Genomic DNA, 16334 nt, shown 5'->3' with positions numbered 1-16334 from the left:
GAACTAGAGTCATCAAGTATTTTCAAATATAAATGGGTTATAATTTTTTAAAATTAAAAACCTGCCATAGTTTTTACGATTTCTTTAAGAGGAGCATTTTTAAAGCATATTCTTGATGTAACCATTGAAGATGATAAGACCTAAAAATGTAGTCGTTTGTCTAGGTGCTTGTAAGAGTTAAGTGAACTTCGTTTCTTATATTATATTAAACTGAAAAGTAGTTGACTTTGAATTTAAGGTAACCAAAGGAAAAGAAAATATATGTGTATGCATGTATATATCTGCTACAAGCCATAATTTAAAAGGCACAGGAACTGGATACATCTTTAATATAATTGAATAATTAATGTATCCTTATCTGCATTTATGTGAACAGGGAACCTTCTCTCCCAGTGAAACAAACAAATGTACACACATAAGGGAAGACTGAGACATTGCTCTGCAGCTCTCATGTAGAACAGAATAAATGAGAAAGCGTTATGTTCTGTGGAAATCTCTCCCTTTTTGCAATTGGTGAAATAGATTATATCTGGATTTCTGTGAAAAATCTGTATTGTTCTGTTCACAGAGCGCTATCGCTTGTCTTTTAAAATTGTGAGAACAGACAGTCGCCTGGTGCGCAGCATTCTGTCAGCTCATGGATTTCGGGAGGTATGTGCATCAATTTTTGCGAGTTTCGACAGACTGAAATTAAATCTGTTTTCACTGCTTTTACAGCCAAAAGATCTCTATAGATCAGAGCCCAGAGTAAACTGAAGACAATTAAAATGGGCAAAAGGTGTTTTCTCCTTTCATTTGGTGTCTTTCTAGCATTGTAATGCTAGAAATTATATTTCTTTCTCTTATATGATGTGTATGAGAGAGATTTTGCTTGAAGTTCTTGGAGCGTATGAATTTGGTGCACCTTATAGCATTTCTGAAGAAGCTCAATTTGTAGATATGACTGTATATATCTTAGTTCTGGAAAGAGTCTGTGCAGTCTATTACAAGTATAGAATAAATAATAAACATAAAATAAACCTGTAACAATTGTAAATGTTCATAAGTGGGTAATATTTTTTCTGGACTAGAAGTCAGGTTGTCCCTACTTTTTAATAGTCATTTATTTTAATACAGTTATTTGGATCCAGTGGTATTCTACTGGTTGATGTGGCTTTTCTGGTAATGTTCTTTTTAATAATTTCCATTCCTTTGGAGGGGAGACCCTTCAGAGCACATTTGAGATGTGAATAGGGAAAGGAAGGTGACAAGTCCTGTTGCATAAGTGAAATTGGGCTCTCTTAACTTTAGATGCCGTCTAGTGTATAGATTCTGAGGTAATAAAATGTTATTCAGCTGGTTACCTATTAAAGTGTTCAACCATATCTTTTCCCAAGGTGCATCCCAGCAGCAATGAATATAATCTTATGTGGACAGGGTCACATTTAAAACCCTATGTTCTGCGAACCCTCACAGATATTCAAAAAGTCAATCACTTTCCCAGGTAAGAAGTGGAGGTATAATGATAACATTATGATACAGAACAGAGACGAACAACCTGCAGCCCTAGAATCGCATGTAGCTCTCAGAGCTCCTCCAGACATTTGGTGCTAAAAAAGAATCGTCAGTATCAAGGAAAAGCTTATTACGAACGTGGAGAACAATCATATTCACTGTATTTAAATACATTAACATAAATTTAAGTTTTATTCCTGCCCGATTCACTCTTTGGAGAGTGATACTCTGCACACAAGTTGCACATTGATACAGAAGATTGTGAAGGTGTTGTGTGGACTGTTTTATTGATATCTTGTTAATAATGAATTACTATTTTATTATTCAGCCTGTCTCATAAATAATAATTAAAATGAAATGTTTTATATTTATATTTCCCATTCTTCCAAGTGCCTAGCTTTATTCTAAGAGTTCAGTAAAAACATAGATATATGGATAAATCGTTAAATTAAAAACAAAAAGCAAAAGAGCTTTATTGAGGCTTTTGCTTCTGCTAATATTTCTTATTGCTTAAAATTGGTAAGTCTTAATGACATCTCTGTATAATTTTCTTATGGTTCAGGGCAGACTGCATGTGTGGGTAACTGAAGATGTGGGTGTGGCCAGAACAGAACAAATTAACAAAAAGTTTATTCCCTCAATCGTTTCCTGTCTTATCTAGTGCCAGAGCTACTTAAATTTACCTTTAATTTAGCCAGTGAAAATTGGTAGTAGAGGTTACTACAAAAGAATTTTGGGAGGCTGCAAGTTGTTTTCCCTGCACAAACAACTCTACAAATTTGGCATATTCATGTCCCTGAAGGTAGCAAGAGGGGCTGGTGGCATATAAATGTAATAAATAAAATAAATAAATAGATGTATGCATGAACCTAGAGATTTATTCACGAAGCATGGCAGCATTCTGTACTTCAGTAAGATACTTCACTGTTGCTATTGATGGCTCTGAGCTTGAGAAGGCATCTGCCTATTGCCAGGTTGTGCATTTGTTCTCTTCAGGTGGGTGGTTTGGAGGCATTTGACAAGGCAGTGAGCCATTAGACATAAGATGATGAGAGAGACAGAGGTTGGATAAAAAATGTGAGTGAGGGATAGTGAAGATTCTGAGAGTAACAATGCGGCCATCAGCATTGAATCCAAGATTGTCTTGGAAATATTGTAATCCATGACTGAAAAAGATTGTCCATTTCTATTTAGAGGTGCCTTCAGTTGAGGGAACAGAACTGATTAGGAAGGGTCTGCAGAGCTGCATGTTGTATATAGGGTTTCAGTAGCAAAATGATTACAATGCCATGTTAGGGCATCATATGTTTCACAAAGCTTGTGAATGAAACACACAGTAAAACTTTGACTTGAAGGACCATTTTTGGAGAAAGGATGTCTGTTAAATTCCAAACTGTGAAATCTGAAGTTATGTAATTGATGTAATGGTCCACATTTGCGTAATTACATAATCAGTGTTTCAGAGTAACTCTGTCATCAATTTATATCATTTGCATGGTGTAAATTGATGCAAATTACTTTAAATTGTCCAGAGTGCTTTGGAAACAATAGACTTTGCCTGTTTTGTGGGGTGAAATCTGAAGTAAAATTTTGTCAGTTGCATCCAAAGTCTGCAGAATGGAAATCAGGAGAATTAAAGTTTAACTGTAATGGCGAATTCTTAAAAACCTCACAAACAAGGTGACACCAGCAAATTATATCTACATGGCTTTAGGTCATATGAACTAACTCGGAAGGATAGGCTATACAAGAACATTAGTCGAATGCAGCAGATTTATGGATTCAAGACCTTCCATGTTTTGCCTCAGACCTTTATCCTTCCAGCTGAATATCAGGAGTTTTACAGTAAGTCTATGACTTGGATTACTATTTCTTAAGTAAAGATGGAATTGAATGGGAAATTTTCTTTCCATGATGTTTCTATACTTTAATCCAGTGTATTCCCTCCTGGGAAAATACTTTTTTTAATCCTCAGGTCCTGTCCTGTAAACTGTAGTTGGGTTTTTTTTACCTGAGAAAAACAAGAATGAAAAACTTCTCTAAGTTTAAGTACTGTATGTGTTCAAAATGAAGACAAATCATGCCCTGCAATAAACTACCTGGGGTCATCTAATATCTGTCAAATTGAACCTTAATGAGAGGGAGTCCCGGAATAGAGAATGTCCTTTTACCATGGACTCTTCACATTTTTCTAGAGTGCTCCCTGTTAGTGAAACAAGGAGAGGGTGGATTGGACTAGCATGCTCTTGCTCTTCTCTTCCTCAAACCAGAATAGTCAGTTGCAGGATTTCATAGTAACAGAATCAGAACTGAAATCCTAAATATTCTTACTTGGGAATAAAAATGGTCATACTCAGTGAAACTTATCATAATGTAAATAGATAAATAGTAATGCTTACTGAGCCTAGGAAAATGCTTGTTGAGCTTCTTAGTTTTCTTTTACTCCCTCCTTTCCTTTTTGAAATACCTTACTTTCAGGTAAATATGGCATTTTGCACATACTGAGGAAAGTGGATTAGGTTCTAAACCTTGATATCTTGAAATACGAACTATTTGGCTGTTGCAAAGGGTGCATGCCAGAGTTCTGTGCCATCTCCAGATTCCAAAACCTTTTATGCATGTCTGTGTCTATGACTAGATTCTGAGTATGAAATATGTAATTTTTTAAAAAGAACCTCATCACTATTTTAGCTATTGACAAAGGTTGATTGGTAAACAAGGTTGATTGATAAACACTAATAAACTAAACTGAAAATCTCAAGTATTACTGGCACAAGTTATCATTGTCTGATGACATTTTTTACAGAAAATTTAATACTGAAGTATGTATTTGTCCTTTTTATTCTTTCTCAACCAGATTCTTATTCAAAGGATAGGGGACCTTGGATAGTAAAACCCGTGGCTTCTTCTAGGGGACGTGGTGTCTATTTGATCAACAATGTAAGCATTAAGAAATCTGACAACTTCAAAATATGGCAAGTTTGATGACTCACTGGCACCTCTGACTATATTCAGTAAAATATTTTTCTCTGTCAAAATATGCTTAGACTGCTAGAAGTAGAAACTAATGTAGTGTAGGTTTGAATCAGTTTACTGTTCTGTCACTTGCTTAAATCCACAGTAAAAATATAGTCTTGACAAAAGGAAATGGATGGCTACTCCCATTTTTACCAGAGATTTAAGCCTGCTTAACTCCGAATAAGGGTTTCTAACAGTAGTTTTTTGAACAAAGCATAATGGCCTGACTCATACTTAATGTTAAGCCACAATAGGTGATTTTGTACATTACACTAAACTAAAAAGCAAATAACTCACAGTATGGCTTCGTGTGGTACGGGAACCAAGCCATTACACTTTTACATTACAAGGAAGTCAGGTATACAACATACAAGCTGAGAATGAGACTGGTGTGTGAATCTTTTTAACATATAGATGTATTATCTCAGAAGTTTATGAAAACACATTCAGGGAGGTATTCAATGAGTAGGAGTGGCTAGAGGAAAGTCTCTCAAAGTTAAAGAAACCATTATGCTCAAATGGTTGCATTCATATGAAGTTTGTATGTTTATCTTATAAGTGGTATGGAGTGGGCAACTGGTTTCTTTAGTCAGTCTAGTAGGATAGTATTTTGCAAAATAAATTCAGTCACATTAGAATATTGTGGTGGATTTAGGTATATAATATAGTAATGTAACTGTGACTCCAACTAGACTCTTCACACAACTAAAAAGCAAAAATGTTACACTGTGTATCTATCCTGAAGCTAGTCAGATAAGTATTCCTGGAATGGCACAGCATAAAATTCAATTGTGAGTCACTACTTTCAGTCATATCTTCCCTTCTCCCCCCTCCCCCCACTCCATATTGAAGGGGACAGTTTGCCTCATCTGTTCTCAACCTGGCTATTTCCCATGGAATAAAGGAACTGCTGGCCAAGTGAGTGAAGCAAATCTTTCCAAAGCTGGACAAGATCTGCTTCAAGAAAAAGTAATATGTGAACAAAAGGTCAGAACCTGGAAAAAGTTCTCAACCCATTTTCCACCTAGGATTGCTAAATTCACAAATCTGTCATATCTGTTCCATGTAGGGAGCACTTGCTAACATTCTTAAAGGAAGCTTACTTAATTTTCTGTAGTTGGGGAATGTTTTGTGTACGTATGTCATACTTGCTAAAAACAAACTTCTCTGACTGCAGTTAACGTGACCTATTGTTGCACACAGTTCTTGGAATGATGACTGCTGCAATAGAAAATCACATTTGATCCAACTTTTTCATATTACCATTAGAACCATATACAGTATATGTTTCACAAAGCCAGCTGGGTGACCATGGGCCAGTCACTCTCTCTCAGCCCTAGGAAGAAGGCAGTGGCAAACCACTTTTGAAATCTTGCCAAGAAAACTGCAGGAACTAGTTCAGGCAGTTACAGGAGTAAACACTGACTCAATAGCAGGCAGGCAGGCAGGCAGGAAGGAAGGAAGGAAGGAGGAAAAAAGATACTGCTGTTCTCAGATTTTTCCATATATAATCTGTAGTTTATGCATATTACACATGTGAATTCTCTAGACTATATTACATTAATTTGGATCCACATCAATGTATGTATGATGGTGCTGGTAGAAACTGTTTTGTCAGTGAGGAAAGGGCCCATCCTTTTCTTCTCTATTATAATTCTGTGCATGATATCTTGGATGCTTTTGCTTTTAAGAGAACAATATCATAATTACCTTGTTTGGTAGATAAAATATTAGGGTTCACCATAGACTTTATTAATAAGTATTCATGGGAAGGTGACAGGGGCAAAGTCACTTAGTGAAATCAGCATTCAGCTGTTCAGTTCTTCACTCCAATGTGCCATCTATCTCATCCTGTAGCCAAATCAGATTTCCCTCGAGGAAAACATCCTGGTCTCCCGTTATATCAACAACCCACTGCTCATAGATGGTGAGTTAATACTGGAATTTAGGTTTTTTTTAGAAGTTTGAAGATAGTTGGGAGTGAGCTAATGAATCATAAGAAAGAAGTTCTGTTTCCTATTGTGTTGTTATTGTGGCAAATGCTGTATAATTGTCCTCCAAGCTCAGGAAATATTTCTGTTCAGTGGTACTTGGCCATTAAATGGTCCTTAAAAATTTCTAATTCTGCACACCATCCTTAAGTAGGTTCAGCTTTCTGAATAATTTCTGGCAACTAATTATGGTTGTGTCTGTTTTTAGACTTCAAATTTGATGTGCGGCTTTATGTTTTGGTGACATCCTATGATCCCCTTGTCATCTATCTCTATGAAGAAGGGTTGGCTCGGTAAGTCTTGATTTTTTATTTTATGCTGTGTAAGGTGAATAGCTTACCACATAAAGTGGCAGAGTGGGAGTCATATATGTTAGGAATAGCAAGAGGCTGGTTGGTCATCTTACAGTTCTTCCAAACTTTTGAAAACTGAAAATTATGAAGAATAATTTCCCAATATGTTAGTAGTTCTTACTTTGAGTTACTCTTCTCAATCTTCCACGCCAGCTCAGAGAATTTAACTCTGTAAATGTTTAGTCACTGGTCTTCAGTGGTGGAGACATTTTGAATATATGTGTATTAAGTATATTTTCCTGTCCTTGGCTTCTGCTGACAGTAGCTAATGTTAAAGTTTCTTTGCTTGCTGATATTTTTGCATTTCCTAAATTTCATAGAATTATAGAAGTAAGAATTGAAAGGGACCCTGGAGATCAAGTAGTCTGCTACTTCCACACCTTAGACAGATGACCATCTAGCTTCTGTTTCAACATCTCCATCCCAAAGCAGTCTATTCTGTTGTTGGGCAACTCTTACAATTAAGAGATTTTTCCTGATCAAAATCTGCTTCCTTGTCACTTACAACAATTGTTTCCTGTCATATAGAACAACTCTAACAGTTTTGCCCCATCTTCTACATGATAGCCCTTTAGCTATCAAGGTATCCCTTTACCTATCATGTTTCCCTGTTGCCTTTTCTCCTGGCTAAACAATTGCAGTGCTTCCAGCTGTTCTTCATAAATTGTTCCTTTCAGACTATTTATCTTCTTGCTTACTGTTTTCTGGACATACTTCCTTTCTAAAATGGACTCCTTGTATCTGGACACAATGTTCTAGGTGTGGTCTGCCCAGTGCAGAATAGAGGGTAATGATGACTTCTCTTGATCTTCATACTATACTTGGATAGGATCACATTTGAATATTCAGTTTGTGATAGACCAAAACACCTAGAACCTTTTCAAATGTAGCTGTGCCAGGCATGGTTCCCCTCCTTCCTTCCCATCAATCCTATACATATGACTGTGTTTTTTCCTACTGAAATGTAGGAACTTGTATTTGTCCCTTTTGAAATTAATCTTGCTGGCTTATGCTCTTTGTTCCAGATTGTAAAGGTCCTCCTGAATCTTGATATTCTTCTCTAGGAAGTTGGCTATCCCTGCTATGTCTGTAGCATATGCAAATTTGATAAACTTTTCTAACTCACCATCCATAGATATATTAAACAGCACAGAGCCTAGAATGGATCCCTACAGTATACCATTTGACACTTCCTTCCAGCTTAATATAGAGCTGTTGACGATACTTGTTATGACTCTTCATTCAGTTCTGATAGCATAGATAGTCCACATTTTGTCATCTTCACTATTAGTATTTCATGGAAGACCCTACCATGTGCTTTGCTGAGTTCAAGGTACTGTGTCTGCTGCATTCCCATGGTCAGCTGAACTGTTCATTTTGTAAAAAAGGAGATTAGGTTGATTTGGAATGATTTATTCTTGATAAACCCCTGCTGGCTTCTGCCAAGCAATGCATTCATTTCTATATGCTCACATACCAATTGCTTAATAATTAGTTTCAGAGTTTTGCCCGGTAACAGCATCAGCCTGAGTAGTCTATAGTTACCCAAGTCCTCTTTATTGCCCCTTTTGATGACAGGAACAACATTTACAATTTGCCTTTCTTTAATCTTGTGGATTGTGTCCATTTTCCATACTTTCTCAAAAACTATAATAGCTTTGAGATGATATCTGCAAGTTCCTTCAAGATTCTTGCATGTAATTGGTATGGTCCTGCAAATTTAACTTGTTCCTGGTAGCCAGGTGCTCCCTAGCCATTTCTTTATTTACCTTGGGTTGCCTCTTCTGTGCCAGTTGTTTTGCTTCAGTCCATTTGCCTTCAGTTCCCCTTTGAGGAGAAAACCAAAACAAGGTAGGAGTTGAGGAGTTATACCTCTGTCACTGCCCTCATCTTTTTCAAGCTGTGGGCCCATCCTTCCTTTTTCTGTTATTAGTGTTATAGACAAAGAAAAGCACTTTTTGCTGCTTTTAGCTTTTCTTGTGAGCCTAAATTCCTTTTGAGCTTTACTTCCTTTTTGACTTCCTTTCTTTAGGTAATAGCTATTTGTTGGTACACTTTGTTGGTGATTACATTCATCTTTATTTCTTGTATATCTTCCTTTTAACTCCGTTCAGTCAAAATTCTCTAAGTATCCACGATGGTTTCCAAAGCTTCCCCCAAATCACTTTTTTCCTCATTGTAAGGGTTTATGATTGTTCTCTCAGTATCTTATTTTTTAGAATTCCTGAACATTTCTGTGCTTCCTTTGACTTGAGGATTTCTACCAATGGGATCCTGCCTGGTTCTTTTCTAAGCTTGTTGAAATTGGCTGTCCTAGTGTGCATATACAACTATATTTTAGTTTCTCTTTCAGTAATATCTTGAACTTCAGGATTATGTGATCACATCTTCCCAGGGTACCCATTGCTTTTTCCTTTTCAATGAGCTGATCCCCTTGTTTCTTCTTCAGATCTTCTGGAAAATGAAAGAGCAAGGTTTTTTGGGATCTTGCAGTCTTGGCTGAGTTGGTTTACTAATAGATATCCAGGTAGTCTCCCAACATGACAATATTACTTATGTCAATATGTCTTCTCCCTGAAAATTCTGTGATCTGGGCCAGGAAAGCATTATCCTGGTTTTTTGCCAGTCCTGGCAGGATGTAGCATACCTCACAATTCTATCATTGTTTTCCCTTCTTTCTGTTCTTACCCAAATGCTCCTGACTGGATTCTCATGCTTGATTACCTACATCTCAGTACATGCATGCACTTTCTTCACATATAATGCTACTCCTCCTTCTCTTTTATCTGATCTGTTGCATTTGAACAGGTTGTACCCTTCAGTCCTTACTTTCCGCACATGAGTTTTGTCATGCCAGGTTTCAGTAATGCCTGCTAAATCATATTTGCCTTCCTGCCTTCCTTCCTTTTAGTTCTTCCTATTTTCTTCCTATACTCTGTGCATTTGTGTAGATGCTTCACAAATCGCCCCCATACTATACAAATATTGCTATTCTCTCACACATATATGTTTATCAGACTCGGGAGTTTAAACCTTAAATTGGGACAGAAAGATAATAATCTTATTGCTCTGAATTTAAGAAGAAGCTGTGAACTAATTCTAACTGTTGCCTATTGTTCACTTAGGGGAAATAATTTAAAGGTCTCATATATTGTCTTGGTCCTTTAGAGATAAGAACTGATAATATAAAGCGAATGGTTCATTTGTGATAAAGTTGTTTTGTCCCCACACCCTCTATAAAAGTTAGTAGATAATTTCAAAGAGTTGCCATATACTGTATGTGCTGCAAAAATCCAGATGACCATTTGATGGCAACAAAAAGAAACATTAAACCCTAACACTTTGCTGCCATCTAGCAGTTGTCCTGATTTTTGTAACTCAAATATGGTCACCCGACCATTACACGTGAAGCAGGATTCGTCACTAATGCAGGTGGTATGTGACCCCACCCGAGAGGAGACAAGCTCCTATGGTGGTAGTGGGGAATTGGCATTTTTTTAAAAAAAAATCAGGCTTGTGCGGGAAAAGCGGAAACACTGTCAAAACTCATTCATGCTATATCTGGGCAAGCCCACACTGGATGGTTCTGGTACTGCAAAGTTTGTGATACATAAATTAAAATTTAATTCTTAAAAGTAAGTGATATACCGTATTTGTTTCTTGCCCGACCCTATATCCAATGAAATCATTGGCTTTATCCACAGGGATACAAATTCATTTATCATATCAGAAGGTATACAGTAACGCCTGAACTAATGGAATGTGTTGCATTCATAGTGGAAGCTGATACTGAGAAATGCAATTTTATATGAATATTTTAGCATGATAGACAACAATCTTAGAGGTTCCAGTTTCCTAAAATAGTCAATTTTGTAAAGGCAGATGAAATCGCATGAAATTTAGATAAAGCAGGTTCTTGTGTTGTAAAAATATGTATCCTTGGAAAGCTGGTGTTATTACTCCTTTCTTAGATAATCAGTTGTATTTCTTTGCAATCAGTGTACCTTAAGTTTCCTTTGGAAGATATGCAAACTTTACACAAAAATAGTATCCCAGCAGGGGGCAGTCAGGCATAAGATTGATGATTTTCATGCTTAAAATGAGCTTTTCTTTGTTTGGAGTCAGGAGAAAAATCCATCCATTAAAAAGAACAAGTTTTAAAGAGGTGGCAATTTGGGGCCTAATATCTTTTGAGCAAACACTTGCAGTTAAGCTAGTGGTAAGCTAGAGAAAACACAGAGCTGTTTTGTGGAAGTACAGCGAATTGAGCAGAAAACCAAATGTGCTTCTGAGGGGCCCAAAGAAGGAGAGAGGGTGGGTGGAAAATGGATGTGGCTGCGCAATTATTCACATTCTGAAATGAAGGAGCGAGCAGCAACGTCTTGTCATGTCTGACACTGGGCTTTCCTGTTTCTTGAGCCTCCTCCTGCCCTCTCCTTTGGTTACCCTGCTTGCTAATTAGCACTGGCTCCGTGGAGATATTTACCTTTTCTCTGTGGATTCCTGCGGTTTCCAAAGAATTCAGGTACTTACTGTGAGCCAAGGAATTCACATTACCTCATAGACTGTATTGTGGCCAGAGTCTGTTACAGCAGCCCAGTCCTTCTTACAGTAACCCCTGCCTGGCAGGCCCTTGATATTTTGGGAACACAGCTAACTTAAGAAGTGGGGAAATAGCAACAGGTCTCATGAGCAACTTCTTTTTTTAAATAGCAAATGTATCAGTTTTGAGCCACAATATTTTGTACTTCTTTCTAATGCGGATTAATTATATTAGGATTAAACAGCCTGCAGCTGTTGTTCTCCAAGATCAGAGAGTCAGGTTTACTGCGAAGATGTAAGAACACTCTTGATTGATGGGTTAAAAAGAAAAAGAAAGGAAGAAAGCTGAAATGATAGCTGGAACTTGGAAGAGGAGCCAAGAGAGTAAACACTGGTGTGAGATGAGGCAGATCTGACCGTGATTAAGTATAGAGGATTACTGGGGGGGGGGGGGATTCAAAACTGGAGAAAAGGGGAAACACAAATCTGTTTGATTTGGAGACTACCAGATCCCTGGGAAAAGTTATTTTAGTATGTTATTACTTTGAGCCGTTTAGTTACCAGAACAATATTCTGGTGCCCTGATAAACCATTCTGTCATTCATTTACAATCTGTGCATTCTCATTGTATTTAACTGTTAAAAGTAATTTTGAAACATTTCCTGCATTGAGATAAGAATATGTGACATAAGCATAAAAGATTATGTGACACAAGCATAAAAGAATGACTCAACAGTTATCTCTGCCTGTGGTTGAGCAGAACAACAAATGACTGTGGTAATACTCTGCTCCTCAGTGTTTTCTCTTGATTCTGGAATGTATATTTGTCACTTTAATAAGGCTGTAAACAAAGCATTCCAACTTGGTAGAGGAGAAGAGGCAGCAAAAAAGAGAATAGCTGTTGCAAGTATGCTTTCAGGTTACTCTTATATGTATTTAACTGGATATAGGGTACTGTATATATGCACATTTTTATATACATACATATATACATGTATATGTAAAAATAAAGCTTTTCATAGAGAAGCGTTAGTTTCATGCTAAGAGGAGGGATTGTAATATAATGCAGTAGATGTTTATGCTGCTAAATACTCTGAGAATGAGGATTTACAGATTGCCTTATGTCAGTAATAGAAAAGGAAGTGGGTCGCTATCTTTGTTTCAAGGAATCCCTTCTTGAACTTTGATTTCTCTTGCTTTGATAACTCAGTCTGCTGAACGCCCATGTCTAATAGTAAGAGCCATCTTGTAGTAGTAGAAGTAGTAGTAGTACTTAATGTTTATCCCACTTGGTTGCAAGTTCTGCTTGTTTTGCACTGCCCTCTCTGTAGTTCTTCCAGCGAAGCAGTGGATGATGTGATGCAGCTTTTTGTTTTTCAACTGACTTGTCGCAGAACCTGATGCTGATTTGAGCTAAGAGGGAGTGACTGGCTCAAGGTCACCTAGCTGGCTTCCTTGCCAAAGGGAGGGTTAGAACCTGAGTTTCCCCACTCCTAGTCTAGCACTTTAACCACTGTACTTCACTTGTGAGAGACATCCTATAGTCAAATCCCTGCAAGATGGAGCTTCTGTTTGTTGATGATTGTTCTGGCTCCATTTCAGTTCCAGTTCTGACTCTGGACAGGGTCATGCTTGCCTTGAAGGTATGAGATTTGGTGGTGGTCAGGGTCCTCATGTACTTGCATCTTCTGCTGGAAGTTATGGCCAGAGGGACCTCTGCTTTGGCTGTTACACCAATTGTGGGCCTTTTTGGACTGGAAGGCTCTGGAAAATGTGATTTATGACCTTGTTACCTAATGTGTGGACTACTGTAGCATATAGGTAGTCCCCAGTTTAGGAACGAGTTCTGTTCCCAAGATCTGTCCTTAGGTCGAATTTGTATGTAAGTCAGAACAGTATTATTGTATAATACTGTATAAATAGTATTGTATAATTAACTCAAATTTGAATCATCATGTGTTTAACTCTACATGGGGCTACCTTTGAAGCTAACTCAGAAATGTCAATTGGTTCAGAATGCTGTAGCCTGTCTGCTAATTAAAGGTGGAGAGAGAAATATTTGCACTTCCAACTATTATTTAAAATATGATGGAAAAATTGGTCTATTTTGTTTTGATTAAAGAGTGTAGTGTCCATTTTTGTTTTGTAGGTTTGCAACCGTGAGGTATGACCAGGGAGCAAAGAATATTAAAAACCAATTCATGCATCTTACAAATTATAGTGTCAACAAGAAGAGTGGTGACTATGTCAGGTACTTAGATTTTTTAAGAGTTCTTGAGTCTGACATGGAAAGAAATATCTGTTTTTATGTCTATTTAATGTATTTATATTCTGTTAAAAGTGTCTTAAAGCAATTATTAAATGCATTCAAACAATATATAAAATATGTGAATTAACAAACAGAAATTGGAGGTAGAATTCCATGACAGGTGTTCAGGGTAAAATGTATTTCTTCTGTTTTAGTTGTGATGACCCTGAAGTGGAGGACTATGGAAACAAATGGAGTATGAGTGCAATGCTGAGATACCTGAAACAAGAAGGAAAAGATACAACTGGTGAGCAGATATCTATTACTACTTCCTTGAATCATCTTTAGAATGCCTTTTTTCTCTCCTCTCCTCTCCTCTCCACTCCTCTCCTCTCCTCTCCTCTCCTCTCCTCTCCTCTCCTCTCCTCTCCTCTCCTCTCCTCTCCTCTCCTCTCCTCTCCTCCCCTCCCCTCCCCTCCCCTCCCCTCCCCTCCCCATACCCTTCGAGTCAGTGTTGACTCCTGGTGACTACCTGGACAAGTCTCTGCAGTTTTCTTAGCAACATTTTTGGAAATGGTTTGCCATTGCCTGCTTCCTAAGGCTGAGAGAGACTGCTGGCCCAAAGTCACCCAATTGGCTTTGTGCCTAAGGTGGGACTAGAACTTACAGTCTCCTGGTTTCTACCCTTGTGCCTTAACCAGTACATCAAACTAGCTCTCTTTCATAAATATTAATAGATTTAATTATCTGAAACTGTTCCTAACAGTTCTTCTCTAGTTTGACTACTGCACTTCTTCTGGAGGATAAACTGTCTTACCTTATTCTTCTCTGAATATGTCTTTTTGATATGTTATTATTTTTCTTTGCTGTGCACTTCTCTTTGGAACTGTAACTGTCTTTTACAATAGCACTTTCCTTTGAATAGTGACTTCTTTAGTGAATGTCTTTCAAGAATTTTGTATTCTGTAGGAGATCTTATGTTCTTCACACTTGATTGGTCTACTGATAGGTTGGTTAACTGACAACTGAAATTTCAACCTGTCTTTGAAATAATTAGTTTGCAGTACTCAGTGTTATTGGTGGTGACAGAAGACTTGTCTGGCAAAATATGTCCTTATTCATTATCCTTTTTTCTAATTCTTTATCAGTGTGACTTTCATTTGTTCATCTAAGTACGGAATTAGCTATATGCCTACTTGAGGCCATTTAATTAGGATGAAAACTTTTAAACATGCTTGTGAACTCAAAATATGAAATGCATGAAATAGTGTTTGCAGCTTGAAGTTGAGGATTCAGTTTCTATGATATCTATGTGTGCAAGAATGTCATATAAGACTGAAGAATGGGTATTCAATCTTAAACCAGAGATCATCTTTAGAGGACTTTCAATATACCTACAAGAGTTTCTGAATTCAAGAGTAGCTAGAAATATATTTCTTTTTGTTGTAAATAAGATCATGGTAGAGAGGACCAGGAGTACTTTTTGTGCGTGTACCAGAAATTTGCTTCTGATACTGAAAACTTCTTTTATCAGCATGTTCTCAGAGATATTGTGCACTAGCTTTTAGTGATCAGGATCCTGATGGACTTAGGCATAGCAAAAAACAAAAGCAAAAACCCAAATATATATAACTGGTGACAGTTGGAAAAAGTTAGAAGTTTAAATTGTGGAATATCTTTCATGAAGAGACATACCTTGTGTAAATGTTTTCCTTTTGGAATGAAACTGACGGTGAATATGTTATCATGCCTTCTTTAAAAATTTCATAAAACCAAAGTTTTATTTCTATAAACCACTTCAGAATCTTTTGTGGAGTCCTTGGTGCTTCCTGAGCTTGGTTGTTTGCTCGCAGACATTTCTTTACCCGACTAAGTAACATCATCAGCACTGATGATGTTACCTAATCCGGTAATGAAACATCTGCAAGCAAAAAACCAAGCACCAAGGATTCCACAGTTCAACCCTGAGCTACATATATTCTCTTCTATTGGAATCAGAATCTTTTAAATAAAAATTATATAAAATGTATAAAATACTTCAAATAAATAAAAAAGGTGCAGAATTTATTATTTGTTTGTTTGTTTGTTTGTTTGTTTTGATTTTGGCATCACCTGACTCAAAGCAATTCTGGGCAGCTTACAATATAAAATGAAATACAAATACAATAAGGTAAATAAGTACAATGAAAGAAATAAACAAGATGGAAAATTCAGACAAATAACACCCAAACAGATGCAACATGTGTCAAGCTCATCTAACAAAAGGATTAAATGTTGTGTGGTTATAATGTTCAAGAGACAACATTTTGCATTTGAAGCTAAATTTTGTTTTCACTATTAGAATTTTGTAGGTTAACAGTTCTTACCTTAAGATTATTGCTCTTGTTTTCTTTCCCATTTTTCTGTTAGCTCTGATGGCCAGCGTGGAGGATCTGATAATTAAGACAGTAGTTTCAGCTGAATTGGCCATTGCAGCAGCCTGTAAAGCCTTTGTCCCACACCGTGGTGTTTGCTTTGGTAAATCATCTTTATTATTACATTTTCTGTTGGGTTGTCACATTTCCTTCTGTGTCCTCAGGGAATGTATTGGTACACAATATTACATAATCAGTTAAGAAACTGTGAGGGAGATACCTTTTATGAACTGAGATTGCAAATTGTTATTTTTTGGTTCTTCACCCAGTCACA

The 16334-nt window shown here is 37.0% G+C and overlaps 1 protein-coding gene across 12 annotated transcripts in view; it reads left to right on the top strand.

Annotated features, from left to right (window-relative positions):
• The window catches only part of TTLL5 (tubulin tyrosine ligase like 5), a 158608-nt gene that overhangs the window by 9405 nt on the left and 132869 nt on the right, over positions 1-16334 (top strand). For all 12 annotated transcript variants that reach the window (XR_015796951.1, XM_088145304.1, XM_088145302.1 and 9 more), the window contains 9 exons: positions 569-651; positions 1377-1483; positions 3209-3339; positions 4352-4434; positions 6370-6439; positions 6712-6796; positions 13548-13649; positions 13862-13953; positions 16056-16163. Coding sequence is in view for 11 of the 12 variants with exons in the window: in XM_088145304.1 (XP_088001430.1) it covers positions 569-651; positions 1377-1483; positions 3209-3339; positions 4352-4434; positions 6370-6439; positions 6712-6796; positions 13548-13649; positions 13862-13953; positions 16056-16163 (861 nt within the window). In the remaining variant the exon portion in view is untranslated. The remainder of the gene's footprint in view (positions 1-568; positions 652-1376; positions 1484-3208; positions 3340-4351; positions 4435-6369; positions 6440-6711; positions 6797-13547; positions 13650-13861; positions 13954-16055; positions 16164-16334) is intronic.

The sequence above is a fragment of the Python bivittatus genome, unplaced genomic scaffold (genome assembly GCF_059951505.1).
Source record: "Python bivittatus isolate LINGU-HERP-01145 unplaced genomic scaffold, Pbiv_v1 ctg000480_np1212, whole genome shotgun sequence".
In the NCBI taxonomy this organism is placed as follows: Eukaryota; Metazoa; Chordata; class Lepidosauria; order Squamata; family Pythonidae; genus Python; species Python bivittatus.
Note: the sequence above shows the minus strand (reverse complement) of the source record. Positions and strands in the feature narration are given on the sequence as shown.